The following is a 25,908-nucleotide window of genomic DNA, read 5'->3' on the forward strand; positions in this document are numbered from 1 at the left end:
ATAATTGCATTGTGACTGGGGACCACATAGGCTTACAGGAAGGACAGCAGACTGATAACACTGAAATCTTCAAAGGCTATATGCAACATTATGGGCGTCCCCTGTGGGTTTGAAAAATTACAGATCAAGAGCACCTTAGGACAAAATTTTGCACAGGGAACTGCTTTTCTTTTTTTAATTGATGATTTAGTGGCTTTTCTTAAAGAATTGGAGTTCAGGAATTCAAAGTGACATCCAAATTCTGAAACAGTGGCAACTGTTTAAGCATGAGCAGTCCCAAGGCAATGAACTGTATTTCTTAACACTAAGAGAAAGCTCTCAGAGTGTTCTGTACCAACCTGCTACCGGCCTTGCAGAAAAGGCAACCCCTTTACAGATGGCAAGAGGCTGGAATACGTCTGCCAAATTTATTACAAAAACAAACAAGACACCAAGATACCGGAGCTTTGAAACACTATCTGAGCGGTTGCTTTCAGCAACCAGCCCTCCCCAAACATTCCCTTTATAAAGAGTTCAGGGCGTGGCCTCTCTCTGTCTCCTTCTGAGAAGCCCCACAGCCTTCCTCTGTTTACTCCTACTTGACTGCCTCCTGCGTCGGGTGTCCTTGAACAGGGCCAGCTGTGGGTCATCTTCATCCACACTGTCAGGCTCACACAGCTGGGTCTCCATGGTGACCAAGTGGGAGGGGCCTGCCTGAGGGCTATCATCAGCAAGATCTTCAACCCCCTCAGCAAGGTCTTCAACACCCCCCTCCTCCTCTGATTCGTCCGACCCAACTGCCAAACCCACAGGCTGACCCTGAATCACAACACAGAGGTATGTCATCCGTATTTATTTCTTCTCCCTGCTCTGACCTCTTTGTCCTTCTTGAAAAGACCCCAGACATGTAGTTTGCTTTCCATGCAGGACAGAAATTCTTAAACTTAATCTATTCATCTACTTTATATATTTTAGTATAACAAATTGGCTGTCAGGTACAAAGCTGAGCTAAATGAATTCTGCTACAGGTGATCTGCACTTGTTTGCTCTAAAGAAAAGAGAAAAGAGATTTTGTTTTCTCTTAAGTCATCCATGTCCAATTTTAGGATGGCATCAGACCAGAACAGAAGTCTTTATGATTTCCAAAGAAACAGAATTTTTTCGATGGCAGCTGTGTAAACTTCAGAACAAATCATATGCAAAAGCAATCGTTAGAACGAATAACAGTCAGGTTGTCTGTGTGTCAACTTGCCTTGCAAGAAATCTGTTCTGTGTAGTTTTCTCATTCACAACCTGGATGTGGGACAAACAAAGAATCTGGCACCCAGTTTAATATTTTATGGATGGACTGTCATATTTGAATTATGGGGAACAAAAGCAGTTCTCACTTCTAACTATTGCTAATGGAAGATTTGGCAAGAGTTTGATAACATGCTGATTTCAGTATCTTTTTGTTAAGTTCCCACATTCAATTTATAATATTTCCATTAGAAAAGAGTGTCATCATATAATTCTGTCTCCCACTTCACGATGATTTTATGGGTGTTTAAAATGTAAGCCACAAGTTTAAGATAGTGTGACTCTGCTTGACTTTCAGGTTAATAATACGAATTACACAACGGTTGTTCTGAACAATTATGTAAAAGACCAATGTAGAACTTTTCTAATTAGGAAATGTTAAGAAAAGGAAGGAATTTTGTTATTCAGACAGTATTTCCTTCTTCTTTGAAAAAGATATTCAGATGCTGCGACCCATCCATATGCCTATTAAGCTTAGAATCATGCAGGCTTTTTTTCCCCCTGTGAAATTCCATGAAAGTGAAATTTAGACTTTGAAGAAGAAGGATAGAAAAATGTTGCTACTTTTGAGCATTGGTTGTCTAGGATTCTGGAGAAAACCATAGATAGTAAAAAATAAAAAAAAAAAAAATCAGGCAAATGGATTATATACAGAGTTCTCATTCAAGACTTAAATCAGCAAGCTGAAACTACCTAGTTTTGGACACATTATGCAAAGATTTTGCTTTCTTGAGAAGCCTATAATGGTAGGAAATGTAGAAGGAAACAGCAGAGGACAACCTTCAGCCAGGTGGATGGACCCTATTCCTATAGCAATAGGTGCATCCTTGGAAAACCTGAAGGACCAGGCTTAAGATATATCATTTTGGAGAAAAAACTGTCAAAGGTGGTTGCTGATATGACATAAAATCAATCAGTCATTCAGTCAATGTTAATATATAAGGAATGACCTTGAGAGACAGCAGGAAGAGCCACAGGCTAGGCAAAGGTCAGATAAGAAGCAGCTGACTTACAGAAGGAATGGGTGGCACGGCAAATGTCTCAGAAGGGACCCTTTCTGTAAAAGTGAGAGGGGAGATATATATTTTCAGACTTGTAGCTAATACAACAGGGTGTGCTTTTTGGTCTGGACTACTTTGGAGAACAGACAGCAATCTTGCGATTCTGAAAGTAGATAAGCTGCCTCTTATCTAACCTCTGCTAGGCTGCAGCTTTTCTTTCTGTCTTCCAAGGCCACTCCCAAAACAGTACAATTAATTTCCTTATTTTGTAAAGCTAGCCATTGGAGTATTAGCTCTAAGTGCCAGCTCTTTTGTATGTGTGTGTGTGTGTGTGTGTGTGTGTGTCTGTGTGACATCATGGTGCATATAAAAAGAGATATTGTAATGCAATGGCACAATACTGCTCTGGGTTGTTTATTATACACCATCTCCTTATGTTGTCTTAAGTTCTCTTTTGTTTCTGTGGTCTTCAATCTTCACTTAGGTCAGAAGTCTCCAACTTTTTGAGCATCAGGGACCAGTTCCGTGGAGACAGGTTTTTCTGCAGACTGGAGGGGGCGTGGTTTCATGTACTGCTTGCATCCCACGGATGGGGCTTTGCTTGTTTGCATGGACCATTTTCTGGCATGTGACAGCCCAGTGCCGGTCCATGGACCAGGGGTTGAGGACCCCTGACTTGGGTAATGTTTACTTTTTTTAAAAAAAAATCTTATTCTGGCTTTCAAGAATCTAGATTGCATGAAATCTGAGTCTTATATGAAAAATAATATTTAACAGAACAGTCTTCATAGTTGCATTTTAATAAACATTAAAGTCAATAATTTTAATCTACAATTTAGTTTCTCATTAATCTATATACAGTACACGTGTATATTCACCTCAAGCTAGGCTTTTTTTTTTTCTTCTGTTTAATTGCGTCCGATTCTTGGAAACTACCTAGACAAGTCCCAGCAGTTTTCTTGGCAAGGTTTTTCAGAAGTGGTTTGCCATTGCCTTCTTCCCAGGTCAGAGAAAAAGATTACCCAGCACCTAAGGTGGGACTAAAACTTATTGTCTCTTATTTTCTAGCATGATGCTTGAACCACTACAACAAAATAATAATAATAATAATAATAATAATAATAATAATAATAATAATAATAATAATAATAATAATAATAATAATAAGAAGAAGAAGAAGAAGAAGAAGAAGAAGAAGAAGAAGAAGAAGAAGAAGAAGAAGAAGAAGAAAGAAGAAGTTGGAAGGGACCTTGGAGGTCATTTAATCCAACCCCCTGCTCAGGCAGGAAACCCTATACCATTTCAGACAAATGGCTGTCCAGTCTCTTCTTAAAAACTTCCAGTGTTGGAGCATTCACCACTTCTGGAGGCAGGTTGTTCCACTGGTTAATTGTTCTAACTGTCAGGAAGTTTCTCCTTAGTTCTAGGTTGCTTCTCTCCTTGACTAGTTTCCATCCATTGCTTCTCTGTCTCTCTAGGTTTATTATATGGGCATAAAAATGAATCTACAAAATCTCTCTGATTCAGGATATTTCCTTGGAATGTTGTCAATTATTTGTTAGTACTTTCTGGTTTATGATTGCTAGGTTATTTTTTTCATAAAAGTAAAAAAAAATCAAAACTATTATAATATGAAGCAGAACTCTTCAAATAATTGGCTTTTACTGGTGTCTTTCTCTTAATAGTTGTACATAAGTTTGCTATTGCAATCACTAGAGACAAACTGTTGTACAGTTTGATTAATTAAGTGTTGGTGGAGGTGTTTGGGAAGACATCCTGATAAATATAGTGCTATGAACTGTTACCTTAGAAACTGACATGGAAATTCAACAATAAGCAGAGCTACCAGTTCGATAATATTGTGCCACTGTCACTTAACATTCCTAGCCATCTGAAATACATTCTTTGTTGACAGAGTTATATACATATTGCATAATTGAATGAATGTGGTTTTATATACAGGGAAATGTTTCTTCAAAAACTCACAATTCCTTAAATAATCATACACACGCTTCTGGAACTCTACGTTACAAGCCAATTAAATACAATAGGCTATATATTGCAATGTCCTTTATATATTTTTATATTCTTTCATTGTCACAGTAGCCCGGAAACTGAGTTTGACTGAAGGAAAAGGAATGGCTACGATCACGTAGTCATTTTTAAAGGCAGGTTGTTGATTTCCTAGTCAAAGGTTTATATTATACTCCAGTGTTGGATCTATCCTAAAATATGGCTTAGATTCACTTTTGTTGTTGTTGTTGTGCTTGATATAGAGTCTGGGTGGCTGCTGAAACAACTCCTTACTGAGTGTTGTTTCTCATATATAGGAGCAAACACAAAGAAAGCTTTCTGTTGTTATTACTGAAGTGTCAAAGAAATGTCAGACAAATTTAATATACAAGAAGGGAAGGCAAAATTCCTTTTAGTATAGACAGAAATAATATAATTATTACAGGATGCATATTAGAAGAAGCTTGACTATCATGTTTCATTCAAATGCTAACAAAGTAAGGAATGCGCTAAAAATGTGGAGGTTTAAATTGTTGTTGAGGTTAACCAAGGAAAGATTTTTCATATGAGAGAAAGAGGCATATGTTATTATGAGAAAAATGTTGTCCTACCATCCAATAGGGAAACTAGTACATAATCTTGATTAAATTAAATGAATGTCTATTACTATTATATACAACTAGTTTATTGCATTAAACCCGACCTGAGTGCTGCCATGGGGTGGGGTGCTGTCCCAAACTTTGCTGCAGTGGGGACATGAAAGGAGCACCCAACTGGGCATCCCCCAGGCAACGATGATGTCACCAGCTAAACCTTTCAACCTGGAAACGCCTCAGACCTTCCAACACAAGTGCAATGTGAATACATTATCATAACAAGATTTTCAATAAAGCATATGTTATTTTAAAGTTTTTATTAGTGTTTGTTATAGAGTCTAGGTGGCTGATGAAGCAATTCCTTGTTGAATGTTAGTGTTTATTTATTTTATTTATTAAAAGATTATATAGCTGCCGAATTCACACACAATTTAGATATACTCACCTTTCTAGTTGCTTCTTGGGGAAAATATGCGAAGATACACGAATTTGCTCCATATCAGTCCAATGCATGCAGTGTTTCTCTAAATTTCCTTTGGAACTTCTTTCATACCTAACTACATGTTTAATTAGTTAGAGAACGTGTGGGGAAGAGTATTAAATTTGTTGGCTCTACTTACAATCTCCATGGGTGGATCTAACTTCTAATGAGAACTTCATTTGTGGAAGGTGAAAAAGCATAGCAAGAACGTCTATGGAGATTCTGTCATCCAAGTTACGGTGGTCCCAAAGGTGCTTTTTTCAAAAGGCAACTGGACTTTGTTTTTCCTTGAAGATGCTTTGCTTCTCATCCAAGAAACTTCTTCAATTCAGACTGGGTATAGCAAGAATGTTCACAGAAAAATAGTACTTCAATCATGAATAGTCATAACAATAATTATACTCCAGTCTGTTATGGCCAGATCTTGTTGGAAATGTTCTGTTCAATTAGAGGTGCCACATTTTATAAGGGTATTAAAAAATGAAAGGAAGGAAAACTTTCTAACAATAAGAATGTTAAACAATGGAATAGACTTGGGACTTGATGTGCTGTCTCTCATTGGATTTATTTAAGCAAGTTCTTCACCACTTAAATCCTGCCATATCATTTTGTTTAAGTTCTGGGCAGAGAAGGAAATTTTGAAATGAAGTACTGAGCTACAGCACCAAATCATTTCTACCCATTATGGTAAAATAGGTAAAAGTACAAAGCCCAGAAGTATTTTTGCATACAGTGTAGGAATAATGTTGGAAGCTGACATTTTGCTTCACAGCTTTACATAACTTCCATTTTATGATGTTTAGTTAAAAGAATCTAAAAATAATAGAATCAACTGGAACACAAACACTGATGACAGTAAAAGAGATATCCATGGACTGTTGCAGCCACAATGTTATAGGCTCCAAGAATAGCTGGTTTACAAATTCCCTTGCAGTCCCATGCTCTTGTTTCTCCCTACCTCACTCTCTGCCTCATTTTCAGAAGTTGATTTAATACTTTGATTAAAAATGTGTGATTTACAAAAATACACTATTTTTGTTGCAGACAATAACATCAAAGCAACAAATATTATTGATGGTTATAAAATCTCTAGCTGGAGAAGGCAGTAACAGAAGACAAATGATATCTACTGAGGAATTCAAGCATTAATTTGGGTAGCCATGGATTGCCATAGGTTGTTTAGATTTTCCTGACAGTTTCTTTTTTGGCTCTGTTGGCACTATGATTCCAAACTTTTCTGTCCGTGTAGCACAAGGGTCTTCAAACTCGGCCCTTTTATGACTCATGGACTTCAACTCCCAGAATTCCTCAGCCAGGTGTAGCATACATGGAAGGAAAACAGGTGTTCCCCAGCTAAAGTCTGTGGCAATGTCATTCTTGGTGCCATTTGTGTAGAAGAGGAAGAGTGGCCAGAAAGCGTATAAATAAATGTTTGATTGTAATTGGAGACTCTCAGTTTTGTACCACAATTGCTAAAAGACTTTTGATTTTGAAACACAGCTTCGGGCCCACTTGATTCTGACGAAAGCATCCAAAGAAAAACTAATTCAATGAGCCACTGATAATTTCACTGTGAGAAGATAGTAAAAAGACATTTTGTGCAGTGTGCCATTCACATAACCTTATACAATTAACCTCATTTCTAGAATTAACCTCTTTTTTAACTATGAAAATAATTAGAAAAATTGTAACCTTAAACTGACAACTAAATATTTGATCTTAATCTAGCTGTCTTTTGTCCTACGTAAAACATGAATTATAAAAATATTCGATCTTCATCTGGGTCTTTCTCAGTTATACAAGCCATTCTCATTCATAGAAGTATGAATGTGTGCACAAGTATATGCACAAACAACAACATTCACACAAACATCCACAGAATGAAGATGGGATAAAAGGAATGATTAGCTGCACTGAGAAGTGAAAGAGGAAAAGGGGGGAAAAGAAGGCAGCATGATTTGTGGGAGAAGAAGGGAAAGAGAAATCAATAAGGAAGTTGTTACACACACAGTTAAATTCAGTGTCTCTCACACAGCAGCAATTTTTTAATGGATCTTCAAATACACCCACACTTTTCAGCAATGCTGTCTGAAGCCTTTTGCTCTTTTTGTTCATTCCTTTGTTTTTAACAGCTTCTTCTGTTCTCATAGTGAAAGGTAAGATAACCCCCTCCAATGGAAAAAAAGCTACTTTTAAGGGGGGGAAAAACCCTTTGCATCGAAGCAATAATTCCATTACAAATCCTTAAATCCCAAAAAATACTGCATGTCAAATAGCTGAAATAGTGTTAATTATTTATTTTAAACAATAAATTATAATAATTTCACAGACATATCGTGCAAATTATAATAACTTCACTGACATATTGTGAGAGGAGGGTGGAGAGAGAGGAGGTCCAGATAAAATAATCATTTTATCCATTTGGTTGTTAACATTTGTTCAGTTGCTTAATTTTTGGTATCGGAAGAAGATTAATGAGAACCATGTTGTAGCTCTAATAATAACTGACTTTCCCACAATGCTCCAGGCAAGCAATTAAGTGATAAAAAAAACCCTCTGTTTGGTGTGAAATAACATTGCCCTGTAATACAGACCTTTCCGGAAGTATATTTAGATTGTAATCTAAAGCAAAGCTTTGTATATCCTTCTGTTTTTGAAATAAAATGTTTTCCATAAAAAGTACAAATACTAATTACATTTTCTTTTTCAAACTCTGTTTTCTGCTTTCAGTATTTCCTTCTCTCTCTCTCTCTCTCTTTCTCTCTCTGGTCATTCAGGTTTTTTCCCCGCGTAGAATTGAAGGTGTAGGAGCAACTTTTCGACGGAATCCCATCCGTCATCCTCAGGCTGGTGGCTTCAGCTTCTCCCAGAAGAAGGAAGCTGAAGCCACCAGCCTGAGGATGACGGATGGGATTCCGTCGAAACGTTGCTCCTACACCTTCAATTCTAGGCGGGAAAAAACCCGAATGACCAAAGATCCATATATATATATATAATCGTTCTAGCCTCCTTTCAGAATAAAAGATCCCAAGTGAAACTACAACTTCGGCCACTAATATTTGAAATGCTTTGAGTTTAAGTCTTGTATTTTTTTTCATAACTGACAGAAATCATTGAGAAAAATAATATTGATATGCACCAATGTATGAAAATGCTGTAGCTTTATTTCTTTGCCAAGATGGCTTACACCCCCATACATAACAACTGCTGCACAAACTGCACAGATTCCTGGTTTTCTTCCTGGTGCAATTCAGAGTGCTGGTTATCAACTAAATGGCATGGCACCAGGTTATCTATGAGAATGCCTGTCTCTGAGGGCATATGCCCACCATATCAGGTCAAATAGGAAAGATATGCTCCAGGTTCTTCCTTAAAAGGTATTCTGCTTCTTCCTTAAAAGGTATCATCTGCAAGGACTTTGGAGACATTCCTCTTTTTTTGTTACCACCCTCTTTGGAACAGCCCCTCCCCCCAAGATTCAGAAGGAGTCCACTGTTTTGGAAGGTTGTTTCAAAGAGTCAGTAGCAGCATCAGAAAACGCTTTTCACCCATTCTTTTGGCTAAGATGAAGTGAGTTCAGTGTCCAGCTCCAAAAACCAAGAAAGACACACTGAGTTTCTTCTAAGCAGTTTCCTTTATTGTTTCTCACTTTCAGGCAGAAATCTCACCAAACTAAAGCAGACTACTTGTGCTTTTAAACATAAAATCTGGAAACAGCTAGAGAGGAACTGTCTTAGCTTTTTTTCTGTCTCACACAAACTGCTCCTTCTCTTTTGGGAATCCAAACTACATGCCACCACACACAGGACATGTAAGAATATGGGAAATATATGTGATGTTGGGGTATGTAATGTGATGGGGTTGGTTTGTTTTATTTATTCTGTTTTTATTTAATATTACCATGACCCTCCAGAATTATCTTGAATAAGATAGGCAGCCATCATCATTCTATGAAATCTTCTTCTTCACCAAATATGGAAACTTTCCTCAAATTAGGATTTATTGAATTTGTGTTCATTTCTTCTGAATGAAAAGAGTGATCAAAACAGCTTCTAGTAACAGCCTAAAATAAGAAAGCAAGTTTAAAAGCATACAATTAATAAATGTAATTAAAATTCAAAACAATCAATTGATTAATCATGTCATTCTTTTTACAACAGGGATATTTTCATTACATTTAGAACTTTTTCCGGGACTCCTAAAAGATGTCTCTTAAATTTGAGTTCATGGAAGATGTTTTTTTAAAAAATGTCATATTTTTAATGGTTGATAGAACTATACAATTTTAACAATCCTAGCATAATTGTTTCGAATCTGCATTTATAGGGAATTTTATAAGTGTTATCAATGCTTTTTTTCTAAAAAAAAGGTGACAGAACTCAGAGTGATGCTGGTGTCTTACTATGGCGTCGCCGCCCATCCTTTGCACCCCCGCCCCTGCAGCTCGGAGCCACATGCCGCGGGGATTCCCCTCCCCACAGCCTCTGTGGGGATACCCCTCCCTGCAGATGCCACACCGCTGTATTCCTCGTGGCAGTGGTTTCCGGTGCCAAACAGCCTCTTTCCAACCACATCCAGAAAAATTTGTAACAAACATTGGAATTCTCAAGGCCATGTTGGTATCTCTCAGCAATCTGTTACTGGAAGGAAAAAACAATCCCTGCTGCATTACTGATCCCAGAGAAGCATTTGCATGTATGGATGTAATACAGATATTTTGGACTTATTTCTTTGCATGTTTGATATTTTTAAAAAGGCATATGCTACTGACTACACTTATGCACATATGTAACATCTTTTGTTAGGATACAGAACGTGAAAAGTGAAAGATTGTGACTAAACAAAATTTTAATGTACGGATAATACCACCAGAAATTATTTTAGCCTTTTTAATAAATGTTGTTATTGATGTTAAGCTCACCATGGAAAACATCATATATTGTTATGTATATACTAGGTTAATTATTTAAAGACTGAAGTGCAACATAACTAGATTCTAAATAATCTATTTTTCAAAACATACAACAATCCAAACAGTAAAAGTAAAGTCCAAATTAAGAATATTTCATTCTTAAGAATTGTTTAATTTAAAGTGGTTTAGTTGTAATAGATGGTTATAGATTCAAAGTAGTTTTCAAGAGTGTACAAAAGATACTATTTTTTCTAGCATCAGCTAAATTAAACATATTACATTGAGAAAAATGTTTCTCATTTCTTTCCTGTTACCTGCAATATTGGAATTCAAATTCTAGAAGCACAAGCAATAGAGCACAGTCAGACTAGAGTCTTGGACTTTAAAAGAGCTAATTTCAATAAACTTAGAGAGACCTTGGGAAGAATTCCATGGATGAGAATCTTAAAGGGGAAAACAACTCAAGAAGCTTGGGAAATTTTGAAAAGTGAGATAATAAAGGCCCAGTCTAGCACAATACCAACAAAGAAGAAAAAACAACAGCTCTCAAAAGAAACCAGCATGGCTGCATAAAGAACTGTCTGATAAATTGAAAGATAAAAAGGACAAGTATAAGCAGTGGAAAGAGGGGCACATAACTAAGACAGAATATCAGCAAATAGCCCGTGCCTGCAAATATGAATTGAGGGAAACTAAGGCTCAAAATGAACTAAGGCTTGCGACCAAAGTCAAAACTAACAAAAAAGCTTCTTTCAACATATTAAAAAAACAAGAAAAAAGTTAAGGAAATGATTGGTCCATTAGTGGGGGAAAGTGGCAAGAAGGTGACAAGCAATAGGGAGAAAGCAGAACTATTTAACTCATTTTTTGCATCTGTCTTTACACAAAGGGAAAAAACAGTCCAACCTAACAAAAATTGTGCCATAAAAAACAGAATAGAAACACAAGTTAAGATAGGCAAGAAAATGGTAAGTGAGCACCTGTCCAGCCTAGACGAGTTCAAATCACCAGGACCAGATGGATTACACCCCAAGGTTCTCAAGGAACTGACAGACGTGATCTCAGAATCACTGAACTATATCTTTCAAAGATCCTGGAGCACTGGGGAACTACCAGAAGACTGGAAGAGAGCTGATGTAGTTCCCATCTTCAAAAAAGGGGAAAAATAGATCCAGGAAACTACAGACCTATCAGCCTGACCTCAACACCTGGGAAGATTCTGGAAAAGATAATCAAACAACAAATCAGCGAACACCTTGATGCGAACAAAGTCATCACTAAAAGTCAACATCAGTTTGTCAAAAAGAGATCATGCCAGACAAATCTTATTGCATTCTTCGACCAAGTGACAAAATTAGTGGACCAGAGCAATGCTGTAGATATAATTTACTTGGACTTCAGTAAGGCATTTGATAAAGTAGATCACAACCTACTACTTGATAAGATAGAAAAATGTGGGTTAGATAGCATCACCACCAGATTGATTCGTATCTGGCTGACAGACCGTACTCAGCCTGTGGTCCTCAATGGAACTGCATCTACATGGAAGGAAGTGTGTAGTGGGGTGCCCCAGGGCTCTGTTCTGGGCCCAGTGCTCTTCAACATCTTCATCAACTATTTGGATGAGGGGATAGATGGGGAACTCATCAAATTTGAAGATGGCACCAAGCTGGCAGGAATAGCCAACACTCCAGAAGACAGGCTTAAGATACAGGAGGATCTGGACAGACTTGAACACTGGGCACTATCTAACAAAATGAAATTCAATGGTGAAAAAAGTAAGGTTCTACATTTAAGCGAGAAAAACCAAATGTACAGTTATAGTATAGGGGGTACCTTGCTCAATAGTAGCAACTGTGAGAGGGATCTCAGAGTCCTAGTGGACAATCACTTCAATATGAGCCAGCAGTGTGCTGCAGCTGCCAAAAAAGTCAACACAGTGCTAGGTTGCATTAACTGAGGGATAGAATCAAGATCATGTGAAGTACTAATACCACTTTACAATGCCTTGGTAAAGCCACACCTGGAATACTGCATCCAGTTTTGGTCACCACGATGTAAAAAAGATGTTGAGACTCTAGGAAGGGTACAGAGAAGAGCAACGAAGATGATTGGGGTACTGGAGGCTAAAACATATAGGGAACGGTTGCTGGAATTGGGTATGTGTAGTTTAATCAAGAGAAGAGTGAGGGGTGACATGATAGCAGTGTTCCAATATCTCAGGGGTTGCCACAAAGAAGAGGGAGTCAAGCTATTCTCCAAAGCACATGAAAGCAGGACAAGAAGCAACGGATGGAAACTAGTCAAGGAGAGAAGTAACCCATAACTAAGGAGAAACTTCCTGACAGTTAGAACAATTAACCAGTGGAACAACCTGCCTCCAGAAGTGGTGAATGCTCCAACACTGGAGGTTTTTCAGAAGAGACTGGACAACTATTTGTCTGAAATGGTATAGGGTTTCCTGCCTGAGCAGAGGGTTGGACTAGATGACCTCTAAGGTCCCTTCCAACTTCTTCTTCTTCTTCTTCTTCTTCTTCTTCTTCTTCTTCTTCTTCTTCTTCTTCTTCTTCTTCTTCTTCTTCTTCTTCTTCTTCTTCTTCTTCTTCTTCATCATCATCATCATCATCATAATAATAATAATAATAATAATAATAATAATTTTATTTCTATACCGCCCTTCTCCCGAAGGACTCAGGGCGGTGTACAGGGCAATACAATAAAAAATACAATGTACAAAAGTTAAGAAAGAATTAAATAATGTAGCCCAAATTACAATAAAAATTAATAATATTAATATTAAAATACCCCACACCCATCAGACCAGGCCGGCTTGTTCAAATAAGTAAGTTTTTAGGTCACGGCGGAAGGAGCGAAGGTCAGGAGCCATCCGGAGCTCAACTGGTAAATGGTTCCAATGGTCTGGCGCGCCCACAGAGAACACCCTCCCCCTGGGGGCCGCCAGTCGACACTCTTTGACCGACGGCACCCTGAGGAGGCCCTCTCTGTGGGAGCGCACTGGACGAAGGGAAGTTGATGCCGGCAGCAGGTGCTCCCGTAGGTAGTCCGGACCCATGCCATTTAGGGCTTTATAGGTCATTACAAGCACCGTGAATCTCACCCGGAGGGCAACCGAAAGCCAATGCAGCTCGCGGAGTAGAGGTGTTACATGGGAGTATCGGGAAGCCCCCACCACCACTCGCACGGCCGCATTCTGCACCAGCTGAAGCCTCCGAGTAGTCCTCAAGGGCAGCCCCATGTAGAGAGCATTACAGTAGTCTAAACGAGAGGTCATGAGCGCATGAGTGACCGTACACAAGGCATCCCGGTCCAGATAGGGCCGCAACTGGCACACCAGGCAAACCTGGGTGAAGGCCCCCCTAGTCACAGCTCCTATATGATCTTCCAAGGAGAGCTGTGAATCTAGGAGGACACCCAAGTTGCGAGCCCTATCTACGGGGGGGTAATATCTCACTGCCCCATGATTAGAGATGGAATAATCTGAATTTCCCGAGATGCCGGCACGTACAACCACTCAGTTTTGTCGGGATTGAGCTGAAGCCTGTTCGTCCCCATCCAGACCCGAACCACCTCCAGGCAATGAGACATCACATCGAGGGCATCACTGGGGTGGTTTGGGGTAGAGATGAAAAGCTGGGTATCATCAGCATATTGATTATACCCAACCCCAAAACCACGAATGATCTCACCCAGTGGCTTCATATAGATGTTGAACAGGAGAGGCGAGAGGACCAACCCCTGAGGAACTCCACAAACGAGAGGCCTCGATGTCGACCTTTGCCCTCCTGCCAACACCGACTGTGAACGTCCCAGGAGGTAGGAGGAGAACCACCGTAAAATGGTGCCTCCCACTCCCAACCCCCTGAGACGCCACAGTAAGATACCATGGTCGATGGTATCGAAAGCCACTGAGAGGTCTAATAGGACTAGGACAGAGGAACAACTCCTGTCCCGAGTCCGCCAGAGATAATTCACCAGCGCGACCAATGTCGTCTCCGTGCTGTACCCGGGCCTGAAGCCCGATTGGTACGGGTCCAGATAATTAATAATAATAATAATAATAATAATAATAATAATAATAATAATAATAATAATAATAATAATAATAATTATTATTATTATTATTATTATTATTATTATTATTATTATTATTATTATTATTATTATTTCATTGCAGAGATTTTAACATAGGAAATAGATTATTTTGTTATCTAACTTTACCTTCCAAAAGACAGAAGGAAATGAAAAATGTGAGGTTCTTTCCTGTTGGCTTTTTTGAATTAGCTGTTTTACATTCTTAAAGTTTAGTTCCTAAAGAAGTAACCTTGTAAATAATTTTAATGTCCTCCTCTAGTGCAGGGTAGGCAACCTTGGCTCTTTTATGACTCAAGGACTTCAACTCCCAGAATTCCTGAGCCAACGTGGCTCAGCTTGGAAACCTCTCTCTTTCCCCTCAGTGTGGCTGGCTCAGGATTTCTGGGAGTTGAAGTCCACATGTCATAAAAAAGAGCCAAGATTGCTTACTCCTAAAGCCAATAGAGGGAGCTTTTTTTTTTTTTTTGCAAAAAAAAGGTGCCGGAACACCATTCTGAGCATTCTATGGAAAAAAAGCCCTGAGTGTTGTTATGAAAACCACTGATGTAAAAACAGGAAGAGATAGGATTGGAGAGCCAAACTCTGACTACTTAGTTATACGCAGCTCAAGATATTTTGATCACTGCAAAATCAAACCAACTTGTTTTATGAACTGACCAAGATGCAGTGACCCAAAGTCTGGGGCAGGCATTGAAAGTAATTACAGCAAAGACTAGAAACCATTTAGACTGTAGCAGACAGCCTGATAGTCTCTGGTGTATTACTTGCTGAAGCCATAATTACATTTTTAGTTGAGTTAAAGTATGCTCGGTGGGACAGAACTGCCTAATTAAGTGTACTATTTCCCTAGATGGAGCCATTTGTCATTTTATTTGAAGTTCTAATATTGTCTTACCTGTGAAAGCTGAGATTTCTCTTGGATAAAATATTCATGTTACTTTATCATAATTTATTCTATAGATTCTATAGATGTAGGACAGTAGACTAAGTTGTTAACAGAAAGGCCTATGAGTGAGATTCAGGATGGTCTTTGAGTCCTCACAATCTAATTCTATGTGCACCAAATGAAGATGGCAATCTTTTTGCTAAATAGCCCCTGTTATATTAGAGTGTTAAAACTCTTCAACTATTTCTGAAAAGTAAAATACTATCAGTGGTAGATAATATTCCACAAAACTTCACTTGATTACGATTGAAAGAAAGAAAATGCTTGCATTTTCTCTGAAAATCTCTTTTAAGTACTTTGAGTTTAGCTCTTGTTGAACTTGTTGATCCAAAAAGTTCCATAAGCAGTATTGATATGCTACTTGCATGGGTAAAGTGGAAAGGAGCCATACATGAATCCCTGTCTTTAAAGCCATTGTGCTCTGTAGTTCTGCCATGTATAACATCTGAACTGGAAAGCCTTTTCTGATTATAGAGACTCAGCACAGAATTGGGAGTGCCACTTACACATAATGCGGAATTCCTCCAGGAAATTTAATTGTTATGCTGAATACAATGGTAGTGGGACTAGTCATGATAAGGGTTGGGTATGACTTAATTGTAAGGCAGTAATAGTAACAGAGCTGGAAGGGATTTTGGAGGACATCGAGTCCAACCCCTGCTCTCACAGGAGACCTATATTATTTCTGATAAATGGCTGACCAGTCTCCTCTTAAAAGCCTCCAGTGATGGGGCACCCACAAAGGAAATTTGTTCCATAGATTGATTGTTCTCACAGTTAGGAATTTTAGTTAAGTGTTGCTTCTCTCCCTGGTTATTTTCCATCCATTGTTTCTTGTGCTGCCTCCAGGTGCTTTGGTAAGTAGGTTGGCCCATTCTTCCTTGTGGCAGCCCTTCAAGTATTGGAAGACTCTCCATGCATTCCATCTATGAACAGAAGAGACTTATGAATGGAAGCTAGTAAATGATGATGGGCTATTAAAGTGGACCATGAAGAAATGAAGAAATGAAAGAGCCCTGAAGAAAAAAAACCCCATTTTATTCTGAAAATTTGTAGTTGTAGAATAATAATAATTTTAAAAATCCTCCAAAGTTTTGCTATGCAGCTTCATTATGGACGAGGGAGTTTACATCTGTGGAGATTAGTGAAGAATGCCAAGTGTACATATCCCCGGCAGAGTCATCCAAGATATGAAAATTGTACCAACTACCCAGCTAAATCAAGCAGGCACTTATGTTGGCAGCAACAACATAGGAAGATGCTGGATTATCATAATTATCATGCTGATTAACCATGAAAAAGGATCATTTTATGATATATGGGAGAAAATAATGGTAAACCATTTCTACATACTACCAAGAACACCACATGGGAAAAAAACTTATACCATGATTGATGATACAATGTCAAATGATAAAAACCTGAAGCTGCCAAGATAGAATTACAGCGGGACCATGGAATGTAAGAAGCATGAGCAAAGGAAATCACAATACAATGTAAATGTATCAACTACATATTGACATTTTATGCATCAGAAAATTGAAATGGATTGGATTGCACATCAGATTTTTCAATCAAAAGATCATATTGTTTATTACTTAGGACATAAAGAACAAAAAATGAATGGTGTTGTTTACATAGTCAGGAAGTCTACAAAAAAGAATGTCGCTGCCCAAATAATATCAATTAGATTTTGTGGACAACCCCTTTAGTGTGATATTCATCCATGTTTATGCTCGCCAGGTTAATGGGTTTTATGGTCTAGTTCAGTCTGAACTCAACAGAACATTCAAACAAGTTATGTTGCTTGGAGCTGGATATTGAAATGGCAAAAATTGTCATAAAAAGAAAGAAAACATAGTTCAGCTATATAACCTAAGAAACAGAAATGAGAATGACTTATCAGTTTCTGTCAATCCATTGATTTTGCAGTGCCTGCTCCCTGGAACAATATCCCACTAAGATCCACCCTTTCAGTTATTTCAGAACATTTTGAAGATCTGGCTTTCCTCCCAGGCCTAAGATTAGGGTAGCAGTTAATCCCGTGATAGTTACTGGTTTCTTGGTAAACTGTGTTTTTTTTAATTAATTCCATTTATATCCCGCCCTTCTCCGAAGACTCAGGGCGGCTTACAAGCTTAGCAGTAGCCTTCATTCTATGTATATGCCTGCTTATTAGGGCTTTCACACACACACCTGGCCGTATATGCTTTTTTTCTGTTTTATTGTCTCCTGTCCTTGAATGCAGACCATTCTGAATCATCTCAGAGTCAAATAGTCCCCAAATCCAATACATATATAAATAGGTAATAAAGTCTTCCAAGAAGCAAACAGCATCTATATACATGGACATTACCAGATGGAGTGGCTAGAAATCAATTTGATTTTTTTATTGGTACAGGGAGGGGGAAGAGCTCAATTATCACAGCAAAGACATGACCAGGGCTGACTCTGGAACATATCACAAACTGCTCAAGTAAGAAAATAAAGCAGTTTCCATGATGCCATCATGACATATGCCCACTATTTTCATTGTTTCACTTGTTTGTAAATTATGTGCAATTAAAATTGTTACATGCATAACCTAATGTGTTTAATTTATAAGATAAGATAATCTTTATTGTCATATTTTTTTTACTGTGGGCACAACGGCACACATCAAAAATGAAATTTAGTTACTTGCTCTCAAGTGAAACACATACATGACACAAACCTAAAACGTACTATAAACAACATATGTATAGACCCACACCCCTACATATACATAACAATAAAATATTAAATACTGTCCAACTTGAAGCCTGAGAGTTCACAAGGTTATTGCTGTATGGAATGAAACTGTGGTTGAATTTGCATGTTCTGCTACGGATACCATGAAGCCTCTTCCCAGAAGGTAACAAGGAAAACAGGTCATGAAGAGGATGTGTAGTGTCCCAGATAATCTTACAGATCCTGTTCAAACAACGCTTCTGTGCTGTGTCCTGGATGGGAGGGAGGGAACTGCCAATGATCTTTTCGGCCATCCTCACCACTCTCTGCACCGTCTTCCTGTCTGAAGCAGTGATGCTTCCAAACCAGACTGTGATGCTATACGACAGGATGCTCTCAATCGTCCCCCTGTAGAAAGTGGTCAGCACAGGGGAAGGAAGATGAGCTTTTCTCATGTGATGCAGAAAGTATTTTCAATATGCTACACTTGTGCTTATATATAGCGTAGGATTTTGCTTTGCATTTAAACTCTTAGGAAAGTGATTTAAAGTATAACTGTGGACAATAATTTTCTTTCTGGAAAATAATCTGTTACAATGCAGGCTTTAGTTAGCCAGTATGAGTATGCTGCTGAAAATGTATGTAAATTCACCTTATGCAATTTTGTGTGAGAAAGGAAATAGTATAAATAATGTACCACATTGCAAAGTGAACTATTTAAATTCCTTTGACACTAACAATGAAAAAACCTTTACATTTTTGCAGCCAAATATAGATTATCAAAATAGGGTTTAATGAATTGCTACTGTGTAAATTTATCATTATCAACTTATGAATGGATGACAGAACAGTTGGAAGAACCCAATATTCTATGAAGAAAAGGTGAATGTTATTCCAGCCCAAAGAATATGATCACTTAATAATGATTGAATTCAGATATTAATTATAGATATTTTGTGATACAAATATAATTGTTCTTTTCAGAATTATATCAGGCCATAATTAACATTTTTATTTTATTCAACATTGTCTATAATAATTCATTAATGCACACTCAATTATGGTTTAATATGTTCCAGTTTCTTCTTACTTAAAGGTTCAATAATTAATACAGTTAGGAATTGCACCTACTTTCCCAGACTTCAGGAAGAACAGGGTAGAACAACAGCTAATGACCCTTTTTTACCGGTCTACTATAGAGAGCGTCCTCTCGTATGGTATTGTGGTTTGGTATGCTGGTCTGACAGCCGTGGATAGGAAAGTATTACAGAGGGTAGTGAGCACAGCACAAGACATTGTGGGCTGTTCCCTGACACCACTGGATGACATCGCCAGGGCTTGTTGCCTTGGAAGAGTGAGGAAGATTCTCAGGGATGACTCACACCCTGGACGGTCTCTCTTTCCTCTCCTACCATCCGGCAGGAGATATAGGAATATAGCCAGCCATACCAACAGGCTGAAAAATAGCTTTTATCCGTGGGCTGTTAGGCTTTTAAACGGGACATAATCTTATGCAGAATTGACTTGGGAGGCCGGTGTGTGGTGTAGTTGGTTCACATGGTGTGGTAGGATGGAGGGTTTGTTGTCACTGTGTGTTGGGGGGAGAGAGCACGGGGGGAGGCTCAGCTAATCTCAATGTACACATGTTGTACTTTGACAATAAAGGTTTATTATTTATTGTTCTGGACATTCTTTCATGGCAAGGTGACTTCCTTATACAACAGATAACCATTTTTTTTCTTTTTTGCTTATCCAAGCAAAGTACATTGAAGACTGTTGATATGATGGAAAAGACAAGTGTAGTTTGAACTACATTCTGCCTTGGCTATAAAGGACCCAAGACTGTCAAGTTGAATTGCTTGCTTCAAAGGTTTCTATGTTCCTGAGTTCAACAGAATGTTCACATCCCAGTATCACAACATGGCTGCAACACCTAAATATACAGCTACAGGGATTCTCATTTTTCAGTCATATTCCTAGAAAGCTGTGGAGATCTTGGGAAAGAATATTGAAGCTTAATCCAAAATACAAACAAACAAAAACAGACTTTCAGGGGATCAGTTGAGCAGAATGAGGAGTTCAACCTGTATGGGATGGGATAGCACTTTTCTTACATGCAAATTTGTAGTTGCTGTAATGTAATCATTAACATGAATTTCCAGAGTTTGCCTGAGACCAATATTCCCATCATAGGCTAGTGATTATTCCTGGAAAATGCTTGTGTAGGCATGGTAATCACAACTGGTTTGCTGTAATATCTCTTTGCATATGGCTTCCTTTTGAAGAGAATTCATGCAAAGTATTGATTTGTTAAAACATTTGATTTGAGGGATTTGGTTTGGAATCTTATCCAACATGTTGGTCATGGCCTTTACTAGGCTACAACTTGTTTTCTTTGTATAATCTCCTATTATCAGCTTCAACTAATTGTCCCAGCACCACAAGAAATGGATGAATAAAAAGTGAAATTTTATTTGTGGTGAGTGTACTTGCTCTGATTGATGTAGGGATTGACTGGGAACTAAGCAGGAAATTATCTTACAGTAATTTTCCAGCCCAGATAACATAATCAGATAGGTATCGACAGTTCTATATTTTTGGTCAGAAAAGTGTATATCTGAACAACTTGTTTTAATAAAACCAAGGTATATAAATTTATTTAATTAATTATTAACAATTAATTAATTGAATACCATTTTTAATATAAATTGAAAAATTAATTACAAAAAATGACTTAAAAATTGGTCCTGAGGTTTTGAACTATAGAATAAGTGTGGGGTTGGGGATTGGTCACCTTACATGTAGTGTTTGTTTTTCTTACTTTTAACCCTGGAAGTAGACCAGTTTCCCTGTAAATTATGTTTATTTACAACCATTAGTTGTTGGAAGTTGGTGTAGTTTTTTCAGATGTAGAAGCGCAATTAGGTACAGAGACTCTGAATAACCAAACCAAAATGGCACTGCCTATTTATATTCTTGAAGGTTTACATCTGTATCTTTTTTTTTACAGCTCATCTGAAGGATTTGGCGTGGCAGAGAAGATTACACTGCTCACTTTTATTTCAGCAGTTATTCTTATGGCTATCCTGGGGAATCTGCTGGTGATGATTGCTGTATGCAGGGATAGGCAACTGAGGTGAGTCCTTGCATATGTTAGCATCAAGTGTTTTCTACTTTCTTTTCAACTTTCTCTAGCCCTTAAGTCTTCAATCCCTTCTGATGTTCTGTAATTCTATGGTTACATGGTTTGTCTCAGATTCCTTTTATCTCTTTATTTTGCAGAGTCCACTGATTATCTTTCTATTAGAAGCCTAAACAATTCTCATGAACTTATTACTCTATGTAATTATTTTAAAAACACTTTAGTAAAAATCCTATTTGAAATAGACTGTTAAGCCATTTTAAACTTTCTGAGGATCATTTTTTGTTACACTTTTTGTCATTGTAGAACAAGGCATAGTCTCTGTTCAAAGGGGTTCTTTTGGTATCTTCCTTCAGTAATGGCTGTTGGAAGGATAAAGAACTTATGAATTTTGGATCATTATGTGGGCAGTTAGTTGGTTGGAGAAGACGTGCAGAATGGCTCAAGAAAGCTTTTTTTTGTAGAAGTGGAAAGTTTGATTGAAGTTATTAATCTATGGTCTGCCGCTTGAGACCAGCTTCTCTGCATTCTGTGCATTCATAGCCCATCAAAGTGATAACAGGCCATGAAAAGCCATAGAGTTGTATCTTGGCATTTATTCTTGCACCAGGAAACTGTCAATCATAATTAAAGGGGCCAAGCCAGCTGGGGAAAAAAAAGAGAGCTTAAGCCAATAGAAGATGAAAATCCAGACAGAAGCAGCCCAGTTTCATGGGGAAGGACCAACTTTGAAATGCAATAATGTGATTGAAGAAATTGGTCTCAAAAATTTAAATTGAATTCTTTCCAAAAGAAGGAATGATCTGTAGGGGCCCAAATGACTCCAAAAAGTAGCTGGACTTGGATCTTAGCTTAAAGATTTTAATCACTGAAGGTATATGCTGATCTCCTTTTGAAGAACTGATTTGATTTGATTGAATGTGCTGCACGATGTTCTTAAGTGAAACCTTTTAGTAAAGATTCCATAATCTTATTAGGATTAGAGCAGTGGTTCTCAACCTGTGGTCCACAGGATGTCTGTGAAGGCTTGAAGAAATGTTATGGTTTAAATCTTAAATCTTGGTGGGGGGATCCATGGCCATAGTCTTTGGCCACAAAAGGTATTTAAAATGGGTGGTGGTGGTGGTGGTGAAGAAAAGGTTGAGAACTACGGATTAGAGTTTTCACTTTGACCTCTGCTGTCTACATAAATTTTTTCCAGACTATACAGACTTAAGAGAGAACAATGAAGGTTTTAAAGATGTGGACACATTATTCAAAGAAAAGTTTGAGGTACTAAATACAGTTAGGCATTTAAAAACAAGAAAAATAAAACAACTGGAAAAATTTAATTCCTGAGTCTTTGAAATCACTGTTCTGAGCCACAGTTGCCTTGGTAACCATTAGGTGCCATACCCCTTTTAATTTGATTATGTTTTAGAGACTTTTATTTAAAAATAATTTAGAAACTAGTGTCCTATAGATGCCTTCCAGGTAATATATATATTTCAGATTTAATTAACATTTATTAACCTAGTAGAAAGATTTCTTAATTTAAAGGAAAGAACAAAAACCTGAAATCCAACTATTGTTTTTTTTTAAGCATTAGATTTTCATTTTTTAAAAATCTTGTTTTCAAGCTTAGTTAATTAAAGCATTATAATAATTATACCATTACTTATCACTAATACGTGCTCAGTTTTTATTTTTATTTTGCTTCTGTTCCGCCATACAAATCTTCATAGCAAAAAAAGTCGTTTCACTTGAATAAATTGTGCAATTTATATGCTTTGCTTGCTGTTTTTGAGTACAACTATTTGAAGAACGTTGTTGTTTTATTAAAGCTATTTAATATGTAACCAGTGTGTAAGAACATTTTAAAATATGAAAGAAAAGAAATATCAATCAGCAATAAAGAAAATATGTGAAATGATTATATTTCTTCAAACAAGTAAGGATTGAAAGAGGGTATGTCTTTTTATTCTTTACACACACAGTTTTTGTTCTTTCCCTAAGTTGTGTCTGACTTCATGACCCCACGGACTATAGCACGCCAGGTCTCTCTGTCCTACACTGTCTCCTAGAATTTGCCCAAATCATATTCATTGTGTTGATGACATTACTTAACCATCTCATCCTCTGCTGTCCCCTCCTCCTTTTTCCTTCAGTCTTTCCCAACATCTTGGGTCTTTTCTAGTGAGTCCTTTCTTCTAATTTGGTGGCCAAAGTATTTGAGCTTCAGCTTCAGTATCTGTCCTTCCAAAGAATAGTCAGGATTGATTTCCTTTAAGGTTGACTGATTTGATCTCCTTGCAGTCCAAGGGAGTCTCAAGAGTCTTCTCCAGCACCACAGTTTGAAAGCATCAATTCTTCAGTTTCTTATGGTCCAACCTTCTCAGTTATACATTACTACTGGGAAAACCATAGCTTTAACTACATGGACCTTTGTCAGCAAGGTGATGTCTCTGCTTTTTAATACATTGTCTAGGTTTGCCTTACCTTTTATCGCAAGGAACACACTTCTTTTAATTTCATGGCTGCAGTTACCATCTGCAGTTAATCTTGGAGCCCAAGAAAATAAAATTTGGCACTGCTTCCATTTCTTCCCCTTATATTTCCCAGGAAGTGATGAGACCAGATGCCATGATCTTAGTTTTTTTAATGTTGAGTTTCAAGCCAACTTTTGCATTCTTCTCTTTCACCCTCATCAGTTCCTCTTCACTTTCTGCTGCTAAAGTGGTATTTTCTGCATATCTGAGGTTGTTGAGGTTCTCCCAGCAATCTTAATTCTGGCTTGTGATTCATCCAACCTGGCATTTTTTATGATGGACATACAATATGATGTACTGTGACTTATACATAGAGAGACACAAGCAAATTAACTCCAAACAGATATGTTTATTTATGTCAAGTATTTTTATTTAATTAGATTGCCAAATTAATAATCTCAAAACAGGTATGTTTATTTATGTCTAGTATTTTTATTTAATTAGATTGCCAATTTAATAATTTTTTATTCTAGGACAGTTACATCCAAAGCAAATATTATAGTGCTTCAAGAACAGAAGTACATAGCTGCTGTGGAGGAACAAAAATGTGCTAGATTTTCTTTTCTTTTTTTGTGTGCTGTATAGACTTGTGCTCCAAGCCTTCAAGGTAGCAGTTAACATTATAGTAATGAGATGAGTAGTCCATTGTGTACTGATATACAAGGAAAGCCTTATCACATATTTCAAAAGCAGAAATACATGAATGGCAAGGTTCTCAATTCATAGTTGTGACAGTTGCAGAGAAATCTACAAACAAGATTCTTTGTTGAGACAACTCTTCCTGGTATCAGTCTACATATCTTTTGATTCTAACGAAAGCTTCAGAGTCTGGAAACTTTATATTGAAATAGTTACTGCGATTTAAATACTAATTCTAAATTCTAATGAATATGTAATATATTGATTGTTTTTATTTCTTCGGTTCAATCGCGTTCAATTCTTGGGAGACTGGCTGAACAAGTCCCTGCAATTTTCTTGGCAAGGCTTTTCAGAAGTGTTTTGCTATTGCCTTCTTCCTACAGTTGAGAGCCAGTGGCCAACCTAAGATCATCCTGCTAGCTTTGTGCCCAAGGTGGGACTAGAACTCACAGTCTCCTGGTTTCTAACTTGGTGCCTTAACCACTATACCAAAGTCTATATTGTCTACAATGCTTGGCAAATACTAAAATAAAATTTTTATCATGCATAAGTAATGATCACATTCAGGACCAAAAAACAGTTTTATACCACCTTTTTAGAAAATGCCATATTCATAAATGCTTTTAAACAATACAATAAGATGCTTCGAAATGTATGAAATCAAGTTACTATTAGAATGTTGTTAATTAAAATGCATCATTTTGATGAATAAATTATAGTTTTATGCAATATGTTTTCTGACCAGGGTTGCTAATGAAAATTATTTTAAAGTGGAAAAAGGGTTTGAAATGAGCATGTTAAAATTGAAAAAGTACTAAAATATAAATCAGTTCTGTATGGATAATTAGGGTAATCTTTATATCAACAAATTAGATAATTTTCATGTTCAGGAGAATGAATTCTTTTTGGAGCAACTTTTATGAATAAACAAATATTAAATGAAACATGCATTTGATTAATACAGAAATAATACAGTAAATGATTAAACAGTTTTAAATTCAGTTTTAAATTTTAAATTGCCTAATACTTGAGGATCAATGCTTGTATACCGGTATTTCATTTTACAGGAGAATCAAGACCAATTATTTCATAGTCTCTCTCGCCTTTGCTGACTTGCTAGTATCTGTTTTGGTGATGCCATTTGGAGCAATTGAGCTGGTTCAGGATAACTGGATTTATGGAAGGATGTTCTGTTTGGTTCGTACTTCTCTTGATGTCCTCCTCACTACTGCATCAATTCTTCATCTGTGCTGTATTTCATTAGACAGGTAGGAGCAAAGAAATGTGTATTTTATTTTGTGCTTGTTTCTTACAATCCATACTTTTCAGCGAAATGCAAATTTAAAAGAAGGCCGTAGAGAACTGTTCTATATGCAATGCTTACTCTATACTAAAAATCAGCTCTGCTTGTCTTCATTACTAGGTGTTAATTCTGCATAAGGAGTGAAATATATAAGCTGGACACCCAACAATTGGCTGGGGGGAATTTTCTTTTCTTTTTTTTTAATTTTAGGGAAAATTTGAGAGTATTAATCATTACAGAAGCTCAA

At 37.3% G+C, this 25,908-nt stretch overlaps 1 protein-coding gene across 1 annotated transcript in view; it reads left to right on the forward strand.

Annotated features, from left to right (window-relative positions):
* The window catches only part of HTR4 (5-hydroxytryptamine receptor 4), a gene marked incomplete at both ends in the record, with an annotated part of 299,591 nt that overhangs the window by 144,087 nt on the left and 129,596 nt on the right, over positions 1 to 25,908 (forward strand). The window contains 2 exons of the mRNA XM_083353379.1: positions 21,060 to 21,185; positions 25,426 to 25,626. Of these exons, the coding sequence (XP_083209505.1) occupies positions 21,060 to 21,185; positions 25,426 to 25,626 (327 nt within the window). The remainder of the gene's footprint in view (positions 1 to 21,059; positions 21,186 to 25,425; positions 25,627 to 25,908) is intronic.

The sequence above is a fragment of the Vipera ursinii genome (genome assembly GCF_947247035.1).
Source record: "Vipera ursinii genome assembly, chromosome: 2".
In the NCBI taxonomy this organism is placed as follows: Eukaryota; Metazoa; Chordata; class Lepidosauria; order Squamata; family Viperidae; genus Vipera; species Vipera ursinii.